Source organism: Pan troglodytes, chromosome 23, assembly GCF_028858775.2.
Source record: "Pan troglodytes isolate AG18354 chromosome 23, NHGRI_mPanTro3-v2.0_pri, whole genome shotgun sequence".
Classification (NCBI taxonomy): domain Eukaryota; kingdom Metazoa; phylum Chordata; class Mammalia; order Primates; family Hominidae; genus Pan; species Pan troglodytes.
In genome coordinates, this window is record NC_086016.1 from 30,459,554 (window position 1) to 30,477,863 (window position 18,310).

At 37.6% G+C, this 18,310-nt stretch overlaps 1 protein-coding gene across 6 annotated transcripts in view; it reads right to left on the reverse strand.

The window, feature by feature from the left end:
• The window catches only part of TTC28 (tetratricopeptide repeat domain 28), a 700,618-nt gene that overhangs the window by 325,940 nt on the left and 356,368 nt on the right, over window positions 1-18,310 (reverse strand). For 5 of the 6 annotated variants that reach the window (XM_009438072.5, XM_001172489.6, XM_054675651.2 and 2 more), the window contains one exon: window positions 4,758-4,905. In XM_009438072.5, coding sequence (XP_009436347.1) covers window positions 4,758-4,905 — 148 coding nt within the window. Of the gene's footprint in view, window positions 1-4,757; window positions 4,906-5,655; window positions 5,855-18,310 lie in introns of those variants that run through there. The other variant, XM_016938880.4, reaches the window with a different exon arrangement.

Sequence of the window (18,310 nt, forward strand, 5' to 3'; positions counted from 1 at the left end):
CTTTGTAATACATAAAATAATGAGGCCAGGCATGGTGGCTCACACCTGTAATCCCAGCACTTTGGGAGCCAAGGCCAATGGCCCAGGAGTTCAAGACCAGCCTGGGCAACATGGTGAAACCTCATGTCTATAAAAAATACAAAAATTAGCTGGGTGTAGTGGTACAGACCTACAGTCCCAGCTACTCAGGAGGCTGAGGTGGAAGGATCACCTGAGCCCGGGAAGGTCGAGGCTGCAGTGAGCCATGACCATGCCACTATACTCCAGCTTAGGTGGCAGAGTGAGATCCTGTCTCAAAATAATAATAATAATAATAATATAACTTTTAATCCAGAGTTCTTAGAAGTGGTAAAATGTGCTATGGGACCCCAAAAGAGAAAGTTGTTATTAACTCTGTCAGGGTAGGTCTGGGAAGGCTTCCCAGAGGAAGTGGTACCTGAATAGAAATCAGAGACGGAGAAACCATAGTGTTTTCTAGGAACTGCAGATAGTTTTAGTTGAGAATATCTGGAGATAAGAAGGAAAGAGAGGCAAGGTCTTTTCTAAGGCTTGAGAGAAACTTCTCCAGTGAGTGCTCATAAAGAGGACCTTAGGTACTACGTAGTGTTCCTTCCACATCCACACCACTACGCCTGCCCTAAACATAAGAGCAATTAGTACTGCTGCTGCTTCCACTCCTCGGTGAGAAGAATGGCATCACACTGCAGAGGAAAAGGCATCCTACAGAGGCCTGCCTTTAGATGCTAGTTCTTGACTTTCAAAACAACATTAGGAGATGGATATTATAATTTCTCTCTACGGATACAGACTGAAGTACAGAGAAAGGAAGCAACCTTGCTCAGCCAATGGACTAGCAAATGGCAGTGCTGGAATTAGATTCCAATCTTTTGGGGGAAGAAGCCTATGTTTTTGTTTTTTGGTTTTTGGTTTTTGTTTTTTTAAGACGGAGTCTCACTCTGTCTGTCACCCGGGCTGGTGTGCAGGGACACGATCTCAGCTCGCTGCAACCTCTGCCTCCCGGGTTCAAGCAATTCTCCTGCCTCAGCCTCCTGAGTAGCTAGGATTACAGGTGCCCGAGCCTATGTTTTTAACATAACATTTCAGAAGGAAGCCTCCTGTGAAAAGTGACTCCCACCTAAAAGAGAATCAGAGGGAATGAGCCCACTTAGGGTAGACAATTAGGCAAATAAAAGGTGAGCCCCAACTTTACCCTGCAAGAAAAGCTTATACATTTAACAGGCATTTTCCATCAGCACTTCATAAAATCAGCTTCCCTGGGTCCCCAGGAGCTGGTGGAAAAAACACAACAGGTGATAGACCATAAATGTAATAGTTTTTAGATTGCCAAATTAACAGGAAGAGAGACAATATACACAAAAGGTCCTCAGCAAGAAGCGGCCCTAGCATCTTTAGAGGAACAAATAAAGGTAAACTCAATCTCACTTGGTAATTACATTAATAAATCCATGGTTGGCAGTAATAGTATGCTACAACACCCAAATTTGCTTAAATGTTTGTAAGATACAATAAACTGAAATTGCTGAAAGATTATCTTAAAAAAGAAATAGAATATGGCAAAAGGATTACTTGAGAAATCACATAAAAGAAAGTATCAATTTGTATTTATTTTATATTTTCATTAATGATTTAAGAGAAATACATCATATAAAATAATATAAGTATATCCACAGGAGAAAAGGTTTAGCTGATATCTGATTTGTGTGCATGAGTGAAACTAAAAAAATAAAGTAAAACAGATTTAATCAGTTAGAAATACAGCCAACAATAATAAAAAATCAAATGAGCATCAATGTGGACAAATATAACGTATTTATATGGGAGAAAGGGTATATTAATTTAGGTTGTCCCTGCCTTAAAAGAAATAAAATCTTAACACTTCCACAAAGACCAAACCACAGGAACACTGTGCAGGTCATGAGAGTTTTGTCTGCTTATAGAAGCACCAGGACCAGTTTTCTCTGCTGCATTCAAGAATTACAAAACAGGCTGGTGTGAGTGCAATAGTAGTTACAACTAACTGATCACAACCAGTTACAGATTTATCCTTCTCCACTCTCACTGCTTCATTTGACTAGCCTTTAAAATACAAAAAAAAAAAAATACAAAAACAACTGACATAACAGATCAGACGTATATGTAAAGTGACCCAAGCTGCACAGCTCTGCAGCAATGACAAAACTTAGGAAGCTGCACGAGGCTAAAATAAACAATGGCTAAAAAAGTGGGCAGCAGCTGGGCGCGGTGGCTCACGCCTGTAATCCCAGCACTTTGGGAGGCCAAGGTGGGAGGATCACGAGGTCAGGAGATCGAGACCATCCTGGCTAACACGATGAAACCCCGTCTCTACTAAAAATAGAAAAAATTAGCCAGACGTGGTGGCGGGCGCCTGTAGTCCCAGCTACTCAGGAGGCTGAGGCAGGAGAATGGCGTCAACCCGGGAGGCGGAGCTTGCAGTGAGCCGAGATGGGGCCACTGCACTCCAGCCTGGGCGACAGAGCGAGACTCCGTTTCAAAAAAAAAAAAAAGTAGGCAGCAAATGATGAGAAATTTTGTCAATTACAACCATATGACAAAAAGAGAGGTCATTAAGATGTGGGATGATGCACAGAACAATACTGTGCAATGTAACATACTCCATAAATTGTTGGTAAGAAAAGCCCACCTGGAATAGATACAGTGGTAAAGACAATGCTGAAAATAAATCAGATAAATTAAATTGCCTTAAGGGAAGAGAAGAAGATATTGAAGCACTCCAGGCACCAGTAAGAAGCTGCTTTCTCCAGGTTCAGCCTTAGGTCACTTACATAAGACGGGAAAGAACCTGGTAGAGAAAACCCTAAGGGCGATAGCAGCTCTGAGCTATTTCCAGCAGGGCAGGGAAGATTTCCCTACATTTATCTAAATAGATCGCTTCAAAGGCAAAATGGTAAGTATGATTCTACTGATCTCAACACATTCACTCCAATATTCTAAGGCAGCAGCAGAAGCACCTCAGAATAAAGAGGTAGTATCTTCATGAACTAAATAAAAAATGTTCCATGTAAATTCCCTGTGGAGGGGTGTAGGGAGAGAACAAGAAAAAACTAGAAAATGGAAAGGAGAGATAGGATGATTTTTTTCTTATTGTCCATTCTGCCCCGCTCCCTAAGCCCTGGAGCTCCAAAATGCATCTGCTCTAAGTCAGAGTTTGTTTATTTTTTATTTATTTATTTATTTATTTATTTATTTATTTATTTTGAGACGGAGTCTCACTCTGTCACCCGGGCTGGAGTGCAGTGGTGCGATCTCGGCTCACTGCGACCTCCCCGCCTCCCAGGTTCAAGCGATTCTCCTGTCCCAGCCTCCTGAGTGGCTGGGACTACAGGCGCGCACTACCACACCCAGCTAATTTTTTGTTACTTTTAGTAGAGCCAGGGTTTCACCGTGTTGGTCAGGTTGGTCTCAAAATCCTGACCTCGTGATCTGCCCACCTCGGCCTCCCAAAGTGCTGGGATTACAGGCATAAGCCAACACACCTGGCCAGTCAGAGTTTATTAACAGCAGGTCCCCAGGAGGTTTCAGCCTGTGGCAAAACCTCAGCTTTGTAGAGTTTATAAAATCGCATGAAGAGAGAGGTTTTCTTAACACTTTCTTCCTAAAATATGAAATCCCTGAATTTCAGGAAAATTTTTTTATAGCTATGAATTACCCAGAGACCAAATGAGTACTGTTTAGTTTATCAAACTTTTATTTGGCACATACTTTGAGCCAAGTATAATACTAGCCACTATATTAAAAATATCTAAGGCTGCGAACATTTTCAAAACTAGATAAAATGTTGAATGATGCTGCCATCAAAAATTTTAGGTTCATTTTTCCATAAGAAAAATTCAACAACATACCACTTCAGACTGTAAAACAGTTCTGCTTGACATACCCTGATTAAAATGAATCATTATTAGCTGTCGACTGTCTACCATAAATCTGCCTCGGTGTCTCCATCACTCCCCAAAGATAGCAATTGCTATACATACTTTTAGTCAAATCTTCCCAAGAATTCATTCCTCAAAAATCAACATTCCTCAAAATGAAGCCAATCTGTTTTGGGCCTCAGAACTCCTCCAACCTCTACAGTACCATTTTCAATCCATTCTTTTGTTTGTTGCAGAATACCAACCAGCGTAAAGTAGAACAGGCAGAAAATATGTAAACTGGTATCTGTCTTGTTTTTTTCTTTTTTTATTTCAACATAATCTTTTAATGCTCCTCTGAAAAATTTGAGACACAGCCTACAATTAGATACGTATTTCTTTTATGAAATATAAGAATGTCAAATGTCTTATTTGAGTATTTCTAGAAGGCATATATTGGTCCATCTGAGATTCAATTTCCTACTAAAAGTGCTGTGGTTTAGAATTACAGAATTTCAGACTACAGAAAAACTATAAGGGTTTTTAAATAATCCCGAAAGCCAAAGAAGTTGATCCATTTACCCACTGTCATACAGTTAGTTAATGAAAAATTTAAGAATGTAATATAGGTCCACAAACTTCTAGGTGAGTGGCCCTTCTACCATACTATTCTGCCTCATTAAGATCACTTGCTGGCAGTGATTCTTGATCTTCCTTGGTCTAAAATATCAAATCTTAGCAAATTTGATAACCTATCAATTCTCTGTGCCTGAGCCTAAAGTCTTAGAAGGCTAGAAATGATCTTCTTTAAATTAATGCTATACCAAGTACTTTTATCATATTTACCTCTCATGGGAGATTTCATGGCGGCTTCCACCATCCCCACCAGAAGCTGGAGACTCTTGGGGTCTTGAGCCAGTCCAGATGCAAAGGCTGCCAGGGCATCGGCATGACGTCCAAGGTACTGGAGGGCAACACCCTGTCGGAAGTATGCCTAGAAATAAAAGATATATAAGATATATAATGCCTGTGCTCCAACAAGGCTGATGGTGATTCTTTACTAGAACAACAGGTCAGCAGAACTAAGATTGAGATGTACTTGATTTAAAAACCTAGTGAACAGTTGGTAATGAAATGAACTAACTTCTAACATCATAAGCATACTTTTATCAGGCAACTTCTATTTAAAATTTTCATCTTTTCACTTCTAAGACACATCAATTTTATCACATTCTTTGGTATTTATTCACACGTTACTTTTATTGTTTTTGAAGTATTTTAAAAATATTTTTTATCCCACCTTTAATGCCATAAGCTCCTCAGGAAAGGGACTTGAAGATTTCTTTATATCTCACCTAAGTATCTAGTACAGTGCAAAAATAAATGAGATGAATTCTACTTATTTTCTATTTCCCCCCTTAAATAATTACAAAGGAACAAATGAGTGTGTGATTACTGTTAAGATAATTTTAATAATGAGTGACACAACATGGCTACTTACTTTTAATGTGTTGTTTCACACATAATATTTAAAAGCAATTACCTATATGTGTGCTTTGCTTAGAAACCAAAAAAGGTTATTATCCTTTGTATTCTTTAAGTGAATTATTTTAAAAACTAGTATTATCAATTGTGATTATAGGAAAACATTCCTCCTTCTAACTAACTGCAGAAAAGACCAGAGAATTAGTAAGATATTTAAATATTTAAATTTTAGAATTTTAGAATAGTTTTAAGAAATTACCATTTGTTTTCTTTTCTCTTTCTCGTTCTTTTAATAGACAGAGGGTCTCACTCTTTCAACCAGGCTTGAGTGCAGTGGCGCAATCCTAGCTCACTGCAGCCTTGAACTCCTGGGCTCAAGCGATCCTCCCACCTCAGCCTCCCAAAGTGCTGAGATTTCAGGCATAAGCCACTGCACCCAGCCTGCAGTTTGTTTTCAACTACACAGAGTAAAACCAAGCAGGTGACAAAGTGTTACTTGTATACAACCAGCAAATTAGGTGTTTACCTAATTAAATAATACATACAAATAACATATAATTAACATATTCATTGCTTATATGACAACATCTGCTTCTAAAATACTTGGTCTCCTATTCAACTGAAATATTCTTACAATTCTGTTTATAACACAAACTTATTTTTTTTCAACCCAATATACTTAGAAATTGTCACAAATTGTATTCATGGGATCTAAATGAAGTTTCAAACTCTTAAAACTACCACTCAATAAAAAATATATAATTTTAAAATTTTATATTACAAATGCATATACACAGAGAGTGAGAAAGCACCTTTCGTGTTTACAAGATATATTTACTTATCTTACTTTTATAATGACTATTTGAGGTAATTTAAGAGAGGCAACACCATTCAGTCTTTCTATTAAAAAACAATCCATAAACAGAATGAATACTCAAATTATTACAGACTACTGAGGCTTCTATTAAAGTACCAGTAGCTGTTAAAACTCAGACCCCAGTAAGATAATAACCTGTAAATGCACTTTCATTACTAATTCATAGGATCACTTCCCTTCACTGGACTCAGCCACTGTTTTAATCTTTAATGTGTTTACAGACATTTTTCATTACTTTTTTCATTTCACTTTTTAGGTAGTTTCTATATTGCAAGAGGCAACAGTATATTCCAACTAAAAATAACTATAGTTTACATAAGTACAGAAATGCTATATTAAAACTAAACTAAAAATATACATATTTATGTTTTTATATACAAATATGCCTAATAACTGTAAACTTATTAAGAGACACAAAAAATGTCTTAGTTACTGATTTCACATATTATAAGAAAAAATCTTAAGTTAGTATCAATGAATTCTGACAACTTCTTACATATTTGAAGCAAAACATTACTTACTTGAGAGGGCAACTGATTTTCCTGTCTGCCAAATAAAAGCACTGAAAAGTATGATTTACCTACTGCTAGGGAGGTAGGTAAAGTTCAGTGTTAAATGCAAGCTTTGGTCTCATGTTCACACAGGAGCTCAAGGAGAAGGTGCATGTTTTGTTTTCTTAGAACGCTTACAAATTAGATAAGAAAAGGTAAGACTGGACTATGCCTCCCACAATCTTGGTTTCCTTTCTTCAAGAAAAGATTTTAAAAAGTGGTATAGGAGAGAAGGTTCAAAGGTCATCTTTGGTCTTCCCTTATGCCCTTCCAGAGTCCCTAATCCAACTTTATAAGATTTACCTGTTAAAAGCTTAGGACTGTATCCCTGTAAAGATAGCATAATGAGTACAGCTCTGACAACTCCCTGTTCCAAACTCAAAGAGTGGGGCTCTCCCAACATTTATCCATGCAATATTCATTGCATGTACAAATGGCTGTTGAATAAAAATGAGTTCTTTATACTTTTGTGAGAGAGATGTCACTATGGAGTTCAAGCTGATGATAAAACCTAGATTGTAAGTTATTGAAATAGAATAAAGAGAATCCAGTACAGTACTTGGCAAAGAGTTAAGCACCCAACGAAATTAGCTATTTTTGTTATTAGCTAATGGGAAAAGAATCTTAATAAGAACACATAATTATAGACTAACAGAATACAAGAGAGTCCAATAAATATTTTAAATATTTTAGCATTCAATATAATATTATTCAATTTCTATCACTGTCTCATTCATTCTTTCTCTTGTTCCATAAAAGACTATGAGCAATCAAGAAACTATATAATTGAGAATTCTCATTGCTGTAAGGCTCCCAGACAAAATGTAAGCCACCTGACTAAAATAAATTGGTATTACCAAGTTCTGAGCGAGATAACAGCCACCCATAGGCTTGCCAGCCTTCTCCAAAGGAAAGGTCAGGATATGTTGAGATTCACAGCTGTTTATCCAAGCTTCAGGAAAATTGATGTGACCTGCCAATAGCCTATCTGCTTCTCCTTCTATGGGTTTATTATCACAGGTCTCACAGAAAGCCACTTCATCTGGGAGAGGTACAAACTTATATATACGGATGCAGTATATGTGCAGCATGCCAAAGATGGGTGTCTCTAGGGCAATGTTGAATACTTGGTGCCCAGTCAACATCAGATCACATACACACTTACTTCATGAACTTACCAAACATACACCACATGCTGGTCATTGGTTTGGCAGCAGATGGAGAAGAAAGGGCAACATGGACTAACTGTTGAGAACACCTATACCCTAAGTACAATGATTTTAGGCTGAAGCTTTAGCCAAGAAGAAGAGAAATGTATAGGGAGCTAGTTAATACACTGGACTAAAGTGGGATGCCTAGATTTTCAAGTCTTCCATTCATTTATTTTCTTGTTGGTCACCACAAATACACCACAGTGATTATTCCATGCATACTACTAGATGACTTCACAAATCATATAAAGATAACTGGATTACAAGAATAAGTTTCCATTACTTCTTTCTCACAATTAACATTCCCTAAAAATCAACAGTGCCAGGCACTGTGACACATACACACACACACACACACACACACAAAACAAGACAAGAGCACCCTCAAGGTGCTCACAGTCAAGAGGGAAAAAATATAAAAAGCTCTAAGTGTCTTGACTGCTGGCTGCAGTAAATGATAACTAAAAGTAACTAATGCTGTAAAATTTCAGAGGTAACAAAAATGTAATTAATGACCAAAGTATTTATGCCCTATTGTTAAAATTGTTAGTATTATTAGCATTTGCTTTTTACTAAATGGCATTTCTCTCACCCCAGAGGGTTGAAATAAAAACACTGAAAGGCTAAATAAGTGAAACAGTAAACAATTCACTCTGCAAGTACCTCTGGAAGCAAGGAAAGACCTTTAGTCTTTACTTTCAACACATCATTCCTGGTTCAGAATTCCAAAATGTCACTGAACCAAACAATAACCTAATATTCTACTCTCCCTTGGCCTAAATGAGTAACGAGGTAAACTACCATGTTCACAGGTACATGTGCATAACAACATATGTAATAAATATATGTAATATGTAATGATATATAGAATAGTATATACTCATATGTACAATGCATAACCTAGTACTTATTTCAAGTATTTGCAAATAATCTGCCTTTGATTTTATCTGTATTTTCAAATGTTATAATTTAATTTTTTTTTTTTTTTGAGACAGAGTCTTGCTGTCACCCAGGCTGGAGTGAAGTGGCACAGTCTCAGCTCGCTGCAACCTCCACCTCCCCAGTTCAAGTGATTCTCCTGCCTCAGCCTCCCAAGTAGCTGGAAGTTCAGGTGCGCACCACCACTCCCGGCTAACTTTTTAATTTTTAGTGGAGGCGGGGTTTCACCATGTTGGCCAGGCTGGTATCAAACTCCTGACCTCAAATGATCTACCCACCTTGGCTTCCCAAAGTGCTGGATTACAGGCATGAGCCACCATGCCTGGCCTACTTTAATATTCTTAGTCCATATTTCAAATTTGGAATTTGAACTTTTAAAATCTCCTGAAGAATAATTATTTCTAATTATAACATGGTTTTATATCTTCTAGTGAATATATGCTTTCCATATAATCACTATCTTTGTTCAACTATACTTGTAAATCACATGACTTTTTTACTAAATTTTCCCTTTATTTTAAAGATGATTAGAAATGGGGAAAATAGAAATGCTGATGCTAGTTTTTAAAAAGCAGCACCACTGATTTATAATTTAACACAACTGGGTCAAAAGCAAAAATGATTATAAGAGGCCAAAACTAAAAAACTTTAATATCACTGTATGTATACACAACAACTTTGTTCAATTGTGATGGAAAACGATAAAATTAGAGAATATGTAAACCTTGGTTTTAAAAGAAAAACTGATTTTTGAAAACTTTATATTTTTAATTTTTGCAGGTACACAGTAGGTATATATATTTATGGGATACATAAGATAGTTTAATACAAGCATACAACGCATAATAATCACATCAGAGTAAATGGGGTATCCATCACCACAAGCATTTATCCTTTCTCTGTGTTGCAAACAATCCAATTATACTCTTTTAGTTATTTTTAAATGTACAATAAATTATTGTAGACTATAGTTATCCTGTTGTGCTACCAAATACTAGATCTTATTCATTCTATCTAACTATATTTTTTTACTCATTAACTATCTCACCTTACTCGCCCCCACACACACACTACCCTTTCCCAGACTCTGCTAACCATCATTCTACTCTATCTCCATAAGTACAATTGCTAAATATCCCCCCAATTAAAAGATACAGACTGGCAAATTGGATAAAGAGTTAAGACCCATCAGTGTGCTGTATTCAGGAGATCCATCTCACGTGCAAAGATATACTCAGGCTCAAAAGAAAGGGATGGAGGAAGATCTACCAAGCAAATAGAAAGCAAAAAAAAAAAAAAAAAGCAAAGGTTGCAATCCTGGTCTCTGATAAAAACAGCCTTTAAACCAACAAAGATCAAAAGAGACAAAGGCCATTACATAATGGTAAAGGGATCAATTCAACAAGAAGAGCTAACTATCCTAAATATATATGCAACCAATATAGGAGCACCCAGATTCATAAAGCAAGTTCTTAGAGACCTACAAAGAGACTTAGACTCCCACACATTAATAATGGGAGACTTTAACACCCCACTGTCAATATTAGATCAACGAGACAGAAAATTAACAAGGATATCCAGGACTTGAACTCAGCTCTGGACCAAGCGAACCTAATAGACATCTACAGAACTCTCCACCCCAAATCAACAGAATATACATTCTTCTCAGCACCACATCACACTTATTCTAAAATTGACCACATAATTGGAAGTAAAACACTCCTCAGCAAATATAAAAGAACAGAAATCACAACAAACTGTCTCTCAGACCACAGTGCAATCAAATTAGAACTCAAGATTAAGAATCTCACTCAAAACCACACAATTAAATGGAAACTGAACAACCTGCCCCTGAATAACTACTGGGTACATAACAAAATGAAGGCAGAAATAAAGATGTTCTTTGAAACCAATGAGAACAAAGGCACAATGTACCAGAATCTCTAGGAAACATTCAAAGCAGTGTGTAGAGGGAAATTTATAGCACTAAATGCCCACAAGAGAAAGCAGGAGAGATCTAAAATCGATACCCTAACATCACAATTAAAAGAACTAGAGAAGCAAGAGCAAACAAATTCAAAAGCTAGCAGAAGGCAAGAAATAACTAAGATCAGAGCAGAACTGAAGGAGATAGAGACACAAAAAACCCTTCAAAAAATCAATGAATACAGGAGCTAGTTTTTTTAAAAGATCAACAAAATAGACCACTAGCAAGAAAAATAAACAAGAAAAGAGAGAAGAATCAAATAGACGTGATAAAAAATGATACAGGGGATATCACCACTGATCCCACAGAAATACAAACTACCATCAGAGAATACTATAAACACCTCTATGCAAATAAACTAGAAAATCTAGAAGAAATGGATAAATTCCTCGACACGTACACTCACCCAAGACTAAACCAGGAAGAAGTTGAATCCCTGAATAGACCAATAACAGGTTCTGAAATTGAGGCAATAACTAATAGCCTACCAAACAAAAAAAGTCTGGGACCAGACAGATTCACAGGCGAATTCTACCAGAGGTACAAAGAGGAGCTGATACCATTGCTTCTGAAACTATTCCAATCAATAGAAAAAGAAGGAATCCTCCCTAACTCATTTTATGAGGCCAGCATCATCCTGATACCAAAGGCTGGCAGAGACACACACACAAAAAAGAGAATTTCAGACCAATATCCCTGATGAACATCGATGCAAAAATCCTCAATAAAATACTGGCAAACCGAATCCAGCAGCACATCAAAAAGCTTATCCACCATGATCAAGATGGCTTCATCCCTGGGATGCAAGGCTGGTTCAATATATGCAAATCAATAAACGTAATCCATCACATAAACAGAACCAATGACAAAAACCACATGATTATCTCAATAGAGGCAGGAAAGGCCTTCAACAAAATTCAACAGCCTTTCATGCTAAAACCTCTCAATAAACTAAGTAAGATGGAACATATCTCAGCATAATAAGAGCTGTTTATGACAAACCCACAGCCAATATCCTACTGAATGGGCAAAAACTGGAAGCATTCCCTTTGAAAACTGGCACAAGACAAGGATGCCCTCTCTCACCACTCCTATTCAACATAGTATTGGAAGTTCTCGCCAGGGTAATCAGGCAAGAAAAAGCAATAAAGCGTATACAAATAGGAAGAGAGGAGGTCAAATTGTCTCTGTTTGCAGATGACACGATTGTATATTGAGAAAACCCCAACATCTCAGCCCCAAACCTCCTTAAGCTGATAAGCAACTTCAGCAAAGTCTCAGGATACAAAACCAATGTGCAAAAATCACAAGCATTCCTATACACCAATAACAGACAAACAGAGAGCCAAATCATGAGTGAACTCCCATTCACAACTGCTACTAAGAGAATAAAATACCTAGGAATACAACTTACAAGGGATGTGACAGACCTCTTCAAGGAGAACTACAAACCACTGCTCATGGAAATAAGAGAGCACACAAACAAATGGAAAAACATTCCATGCTCATGGATAGGAAGAATCAATATTGTGAAAATGGCCTTATTACCCAAAGTAATTTATAGATTCAATGTTAATCTCCATCAAGCTACCACTGACTTTCTTCACAGAATTGGAAAAAACTACTTTAAAGTTCATATGGAACCAAAAAAGAGCCCACATAGCCAAGACAATCCTGGGCAAGAAGAACAAAGCTGGAGGCATCACGCTTCCTGACTTCAAACTGTACTACAAGGCTACAGTAACCAAAACAGCATGGTACTGGTACCAAAACAGATATATAGACCAATGGAACAAAACAGAGGCCTCAGAAATAACACCACACATCTACCACCATCTGATCTTTGACAAACCTGACACACACCAGCAATGGGGAAATCACCCACCTTCTGCATTGATCTCGCTGGGAGCTGCAGACTGGAGTTGCTCCTATTCGGCCATCTTACCAGCCACCCTCCCTATTTCTTTATACCAAAATTTAAAATATTAGTCAGATGTAGTGGCATGTGCCTGTAGTCCTAGCTACTTGGGAAGCTAAGGTGGGAGAATTGCTCGAGCCCAAGAGTTCAAAGCCGTAGTAAGCTATGATGGTTCCACTGCATTACAGCCTGGGAAACAGAGTGAGACCTTATCTCTAAAAAAAAGAAAAAAAATTCTCCAAGTTTGTACAGATTGGCTGTGTACTGGGGACTATCTGCAGTCTTTTGTGTAGGTCGCTGGGGATTGTTTGTTTGCAATACAGTGTTTTTGAGGAATATTTGCTGCTTTTCTTCCCTGAAGGAATTTTGAGGTAGGTGAAACAAAGGCAGATACCTTGCATTAATAATATAGGTAGTCCCCAGACAGGTTAGATCAGATAAACACAATCATTTGAAGATAAAGTTTGCTCTGCTCCCTAGAGAACCAGAGATGGAGTTCTCACTATAGGAATGCAGAATGTCAAGTTTAAGACTCTCAACAAGCCAGGGAGGAGGATGGGACAAGGTGAAGCTAAAATGTCAAAGACTTTTATGCCATTTGGAAGTTGCTTTCTTCTGGATTTGGATTTTTTTTTTTTTTACCTGGTGTAAACCTGTGACTGTGTTCTAGAGTTCTGACAAAGTTGGTATTGACAATTTTTCTTTAGTTTTTGATATTGCTTCAGAGGGACAGGCCCTTGGAGCTATGATATCTACTTCTCCATTTTTGCTTAGATTCCTCCTTGTTATCATGTTTAAGAACTTTTTATCTAACGCTTGGTTACAAACATTTTCTTCTAAAATTCTTATAGTTTTACTTGTTCACATTTAGATTTGTGGTCCAGTTTGAGTTAATTCTTATATAAGGTGCAAAACAGTGTTTTAGGTTCATTTTTATTTATATGAATGTCCAATTGTTCCAATGCCATTTATTGAAAAGAGTAAGTTCCTTTCTTTTTTAGTTCCTTTTCCACCTTTGTAAAAAAATCAGTTGTTCATAGTTGTGTGGGTCTATTCCTAGACTCTCTATTCTGTTCTATTGATATTTATCTACCCCTTCACAACATTACTGTTACAGTCTCGCCAATGCACCACAATGTAGCAGTCTCAGTTGTGAGGTATTACCTAGAGTTCTTTGTCTCATGACCAAGAGAATGAAGGAGCAGGGACACAAAGGATGAGGTTGGAGTGAAAGTTTCATAAGTGAAAGAAGAAAGCTCTCAGCTGCGATGAAGGGATCCAGAAGAGGGGTGCTGTTTTTACAGTTAAATGCAAAGACTTTTATAAGAAACTGATGAGGGCTGGGTGTCTTATTTGCATAAGGCACAAAGTTCTGGTAGTTCCATCCCATTCTTTTAATGCGCATGTGGGCCCTAAGCTTGAGTTACTCCATATTGCTTTATTCCGCTTACTGCACATGTTCAGGGAATGGAATTTTCCATTGCAGGTGTGTTTGGGCAAGCCACCTGTGCAGCCTTTCTTATCTGTGTGGCTATGGGCATGTCTTAGGCAAGCCCGACTGTGCAAGTTCCCTTATATGTGCCTGCAGGCTGTTCTTTTGCTTGAAAGAATTCAACAGAGGATCTACCCTAACTGCCTGTCTGACCCGTTTCTTCCTTTCTCCTCTCTCATTACATTGTGTTGATTACTGTAATTTTTTAGGAAGTTTTAAAATTGGGTTCTATGATGCATCCAACTTTTTCTTTTCAAAATTGCTTTGGCTATTTTAGTTTCTTTGCTTTTCCATATAAATCTTTTTAGACTCAGATGTCTATATGTACAAAATATCTTGTTTTTCATTGGCATTATGTTAAATCTATTTGTATTGGTTCAATTTTGGGAGAACTGGCATCATAACTATAGTTAGTCTTTCAGTTCATAAACAGGCTACGTTTCCCCATTTATGTTTTCATTTTGATTTATTTCATGAGCATTTTTTTAGTTTTCATTGTAAATCTCTTACACATATTTTGTTACACTTACATCTAAATAATTCATTTTTTGGAGCTATTGTTTTTGAAAGTTCAGTTTTCAGTTGTTCCTTGCCAGTATGAAATATGATTGAATTTTGCATGCCATTAATTTTTTTTGAGACAAGTTCTTACTCTGTTATCCAGGCTGGAACGCAGTGGTATGATCATGGCTCACTGCAGCTTTGAACCCCTGAGTGCAAGTGATCCTCCCACTTAAGCCTCCTGCATAGCTGGGGCTACAGGTATGCACTACCATGCCTGGCTAACTTAAACTTTTTTTCTTTTTTTTTAGAGAGAGGATCTCGCTATGTTATCTAGGCTGGTCTCAAACTTCTGGGCTCAAGTGATCCTCCTGCCTTGGCCTCCTAAAGTGCTGGGATTACAGGCTTGAGCCACTGCGCCCTGCCTGTTACTGTACTTTTATGTTTTAAAACATTTACTTATTCATTTTTATATCTTTTATTTCTTTTCTGAGTGTTTCTGTCTTTCCATTTGTTATAACGGTTGCCTTTACTTCTTAGAGAATGGTTGTAATAGCTACTATTAAAATCTTTGTGTGATAATTTTAACCTTTATGTCATCTTAGAGTTGTTGTCTATTGATTGATTTCCTTGTGAGTTGAGATTTCCTTGGTCTTTCATAGGCCAAGTAACTTTGGTTTATATTCTGGATATTTTGTTATTATCTTATGAATCTTTATATCCTGTTTATATTTTAAGAAGAACGTAGTTATTGTTTTGTTTAACAAACAATTTACCTAGTTAGATTCCGGCGATGTTTCAATACACATTTTATAGACTTTACTCCCAATGTCAGTTAACTTTTCACAGGTTTTGTTGTTCTACTAGGACCTGTCCTTCATATGCACCACTGAGTGTTCTGAGAACTGGAGAGTAGCCTATCCTATACTTTTCACAGCCTTTGGCATGCTATTTAGGGCAAGAACCATACACCACATAATGGGATTGCTCTCATGAGCTCACTCCTATATCTGATATCTTCAACACTTTCCAGCTCTCTGACTGTCTTCCTTCCAATCTCCAGCCAAAAGGTAGGACTTTAGTTTCCCTGTGTTGCCATACATATCCTGTAATTATGTCTACATAAAGTATCAAGCAGTGAAAATGCAGAGAGAGGAAAAAAGTATTGTAAATCAATCTGTACCCTTAAGACCACAGCTCCTATAGTCAGAGAGAAGGGTCTCCTTCCTGAGAATTTAGATGCCTGCCCATTATACACTGCTTTTGCTTGTTGTTTTGGGGTCTTGCTCTGTCACCCAGGCTGGAGCACAGTGGTGTGATCATGGTTCACTGCATCCTTGACATCCTGGGCTCAAGTGATCCTCCCAACTCAACCTCCCAAGTAGCTGGGGCTACAGGTGTGTGCCACCAACCCAGCTAATTAATTTTTTTTTTTTTTTTTTTAGAGATGAGAGTCTTACTATGTTGTCCAGGCTGGTCTCAAACTCCTGGACTCAAGTGATCCTCCTGCCTCAGCCTCCCACAGTGCTGAGATGAGAGGCATGAGCCACTGCCCCAGCCGCCTCCACCGCTTTCGTCATCCCCATTACTGCTGACTTGCCTGGAGTGTGGATTGTGAGAGAATGTTAAGAAAACCAGATTTTCTTTATTCTTTCTGACCTTAAGAGTTCCCTTTTTTGCTTCTCTGACCAAAGAGAAGGCTTTTCTTGGTGCACTTTCTGTTTGCACCCAGTAAGTGCATCCTGATTTGAAGCTGCCTTTGAATCCAAGCTGGTAACACCAGATGGGAAAGAAAAACCAAAACAAATCAGGAAACCCACTGCTTGCTTGTTACTGCTCTGACTTTTGTTCTCCTCCCTTGAGTCACCTGCTACCATTTACTCTTCAGAGTCTTCAGAAAGCTATACTATGAAGTCTTTTCAGGGTGTAGTTGTGTTCAATGGAAAAGATTAAATGAAGTGTACTTGTTCCACCTTGCTTAGAACTGGAACCTCTTTTTGAAAAGATATAAAACATGTTGTATTTTTATACTAGTAAGTATTGAGAGGCAGTCATTTTTCTTTTCCTGTTTTTTCATTTTGATACACGGTACCCTACATACATATCAATGTAGAAAGATCATATAACATGGGACGGAGAAAAATGTAGGCTGGGAAGTGTATTCTTTTTTTTTTTTTTTTTTTTTTTTTTGGACAGAGTCTCGCTCCTTTACCCAGGCTGGAGTACAGTGGTGTGATCAAGGCTTATGAAAGCCTTGACCTCCTGGGCTCAAGTTTTCTTCCTGTCTTAGCCTTGCCAGTAGTTAGGACTACAGGTATGTGCCACCATGCCTGGCTAATTTTTAATTAAAAAATTTTTTTTGTAGAGACAGGATCTTGCCATGTTGTCCAGGCTGGTTTTGAACGCCTGGACTTAAGCGATCCTCTCACCTCAACCTCCCAAAGTGCTGCAATTACAAATGTGAGCCACCACTCATGGCTTCTAAATTTATTCTGTAGAAAAATGTGTGAAATATTTATGCAAGTGTTTTTTGGGCGTATATTTTTGCCTTTCTGCTCTGTTCTCATCACTTACTCATGTCACCCTGTTCAGGTCCCTTCCTCAGAAGCATGTTCTTTTCTGGAGACTCTTATTACTCCCTAGCAATTGAAGCAACTGACAAAGGTATTAGTTGTCAGTAAGCCAGCAATATTTCTTGAACTTTGCTTTCCCAAACACCTAAAGTCAGAAGAGAGGGACTATTCCAAGAATTGGAGCCAGAGGAGGAGTAGAGATGGGCATTTCTTTGTATTTCCTCTTTTAAAAAACTGTGTGAACTCTTCATTTTATTCTATAATTTTTATGTTAAGATAATCCTCTATAGATTATAACAAATAATATAACACTGTGGTGTGGGATGTCAATAATGGGGGAGGTTATACATGTATGAGGACAGGAGTATATGGAAACTCTCTACTGTCTGCTCAATTTTGCTAAACCTAAAACTGCTCTAAAAATAAAGCTTATTAATTTAAAAAATTATCTTCTCAAAACTTCAAATAACTTTGACATTTCATGAGATGTGTCACATTAGCGTATTGCTTTGCTCTTCTTTCTGGTATAATGCTAGAGAATTCCATTTGAATAATTTGAAGGGAAAAGAAAGAGTTGATAGCCAGAAAGATCAAAAGAGTAAGTCATTAATGGTAGAATTTCATCTGCCTGAAGAAGCCTTATGCAGAGTGCCCATATCTCAGTGTATATCTACTTAGAGTAATAATTTTTCATAGACTGCTTTCTGGAAGGAGTAGATAGATATCTGACATGGTTTGGGTGTAGTTACATTACGGTAGGCAAGATGCCACGTGTTTTTTTCAACAGTTGGTGAGAATTTTGGCTGCTTTAATTCCCATGTTTTTGCCTCACTGTTTTTTTCCTAATCCACCATTCTCTCTGCTA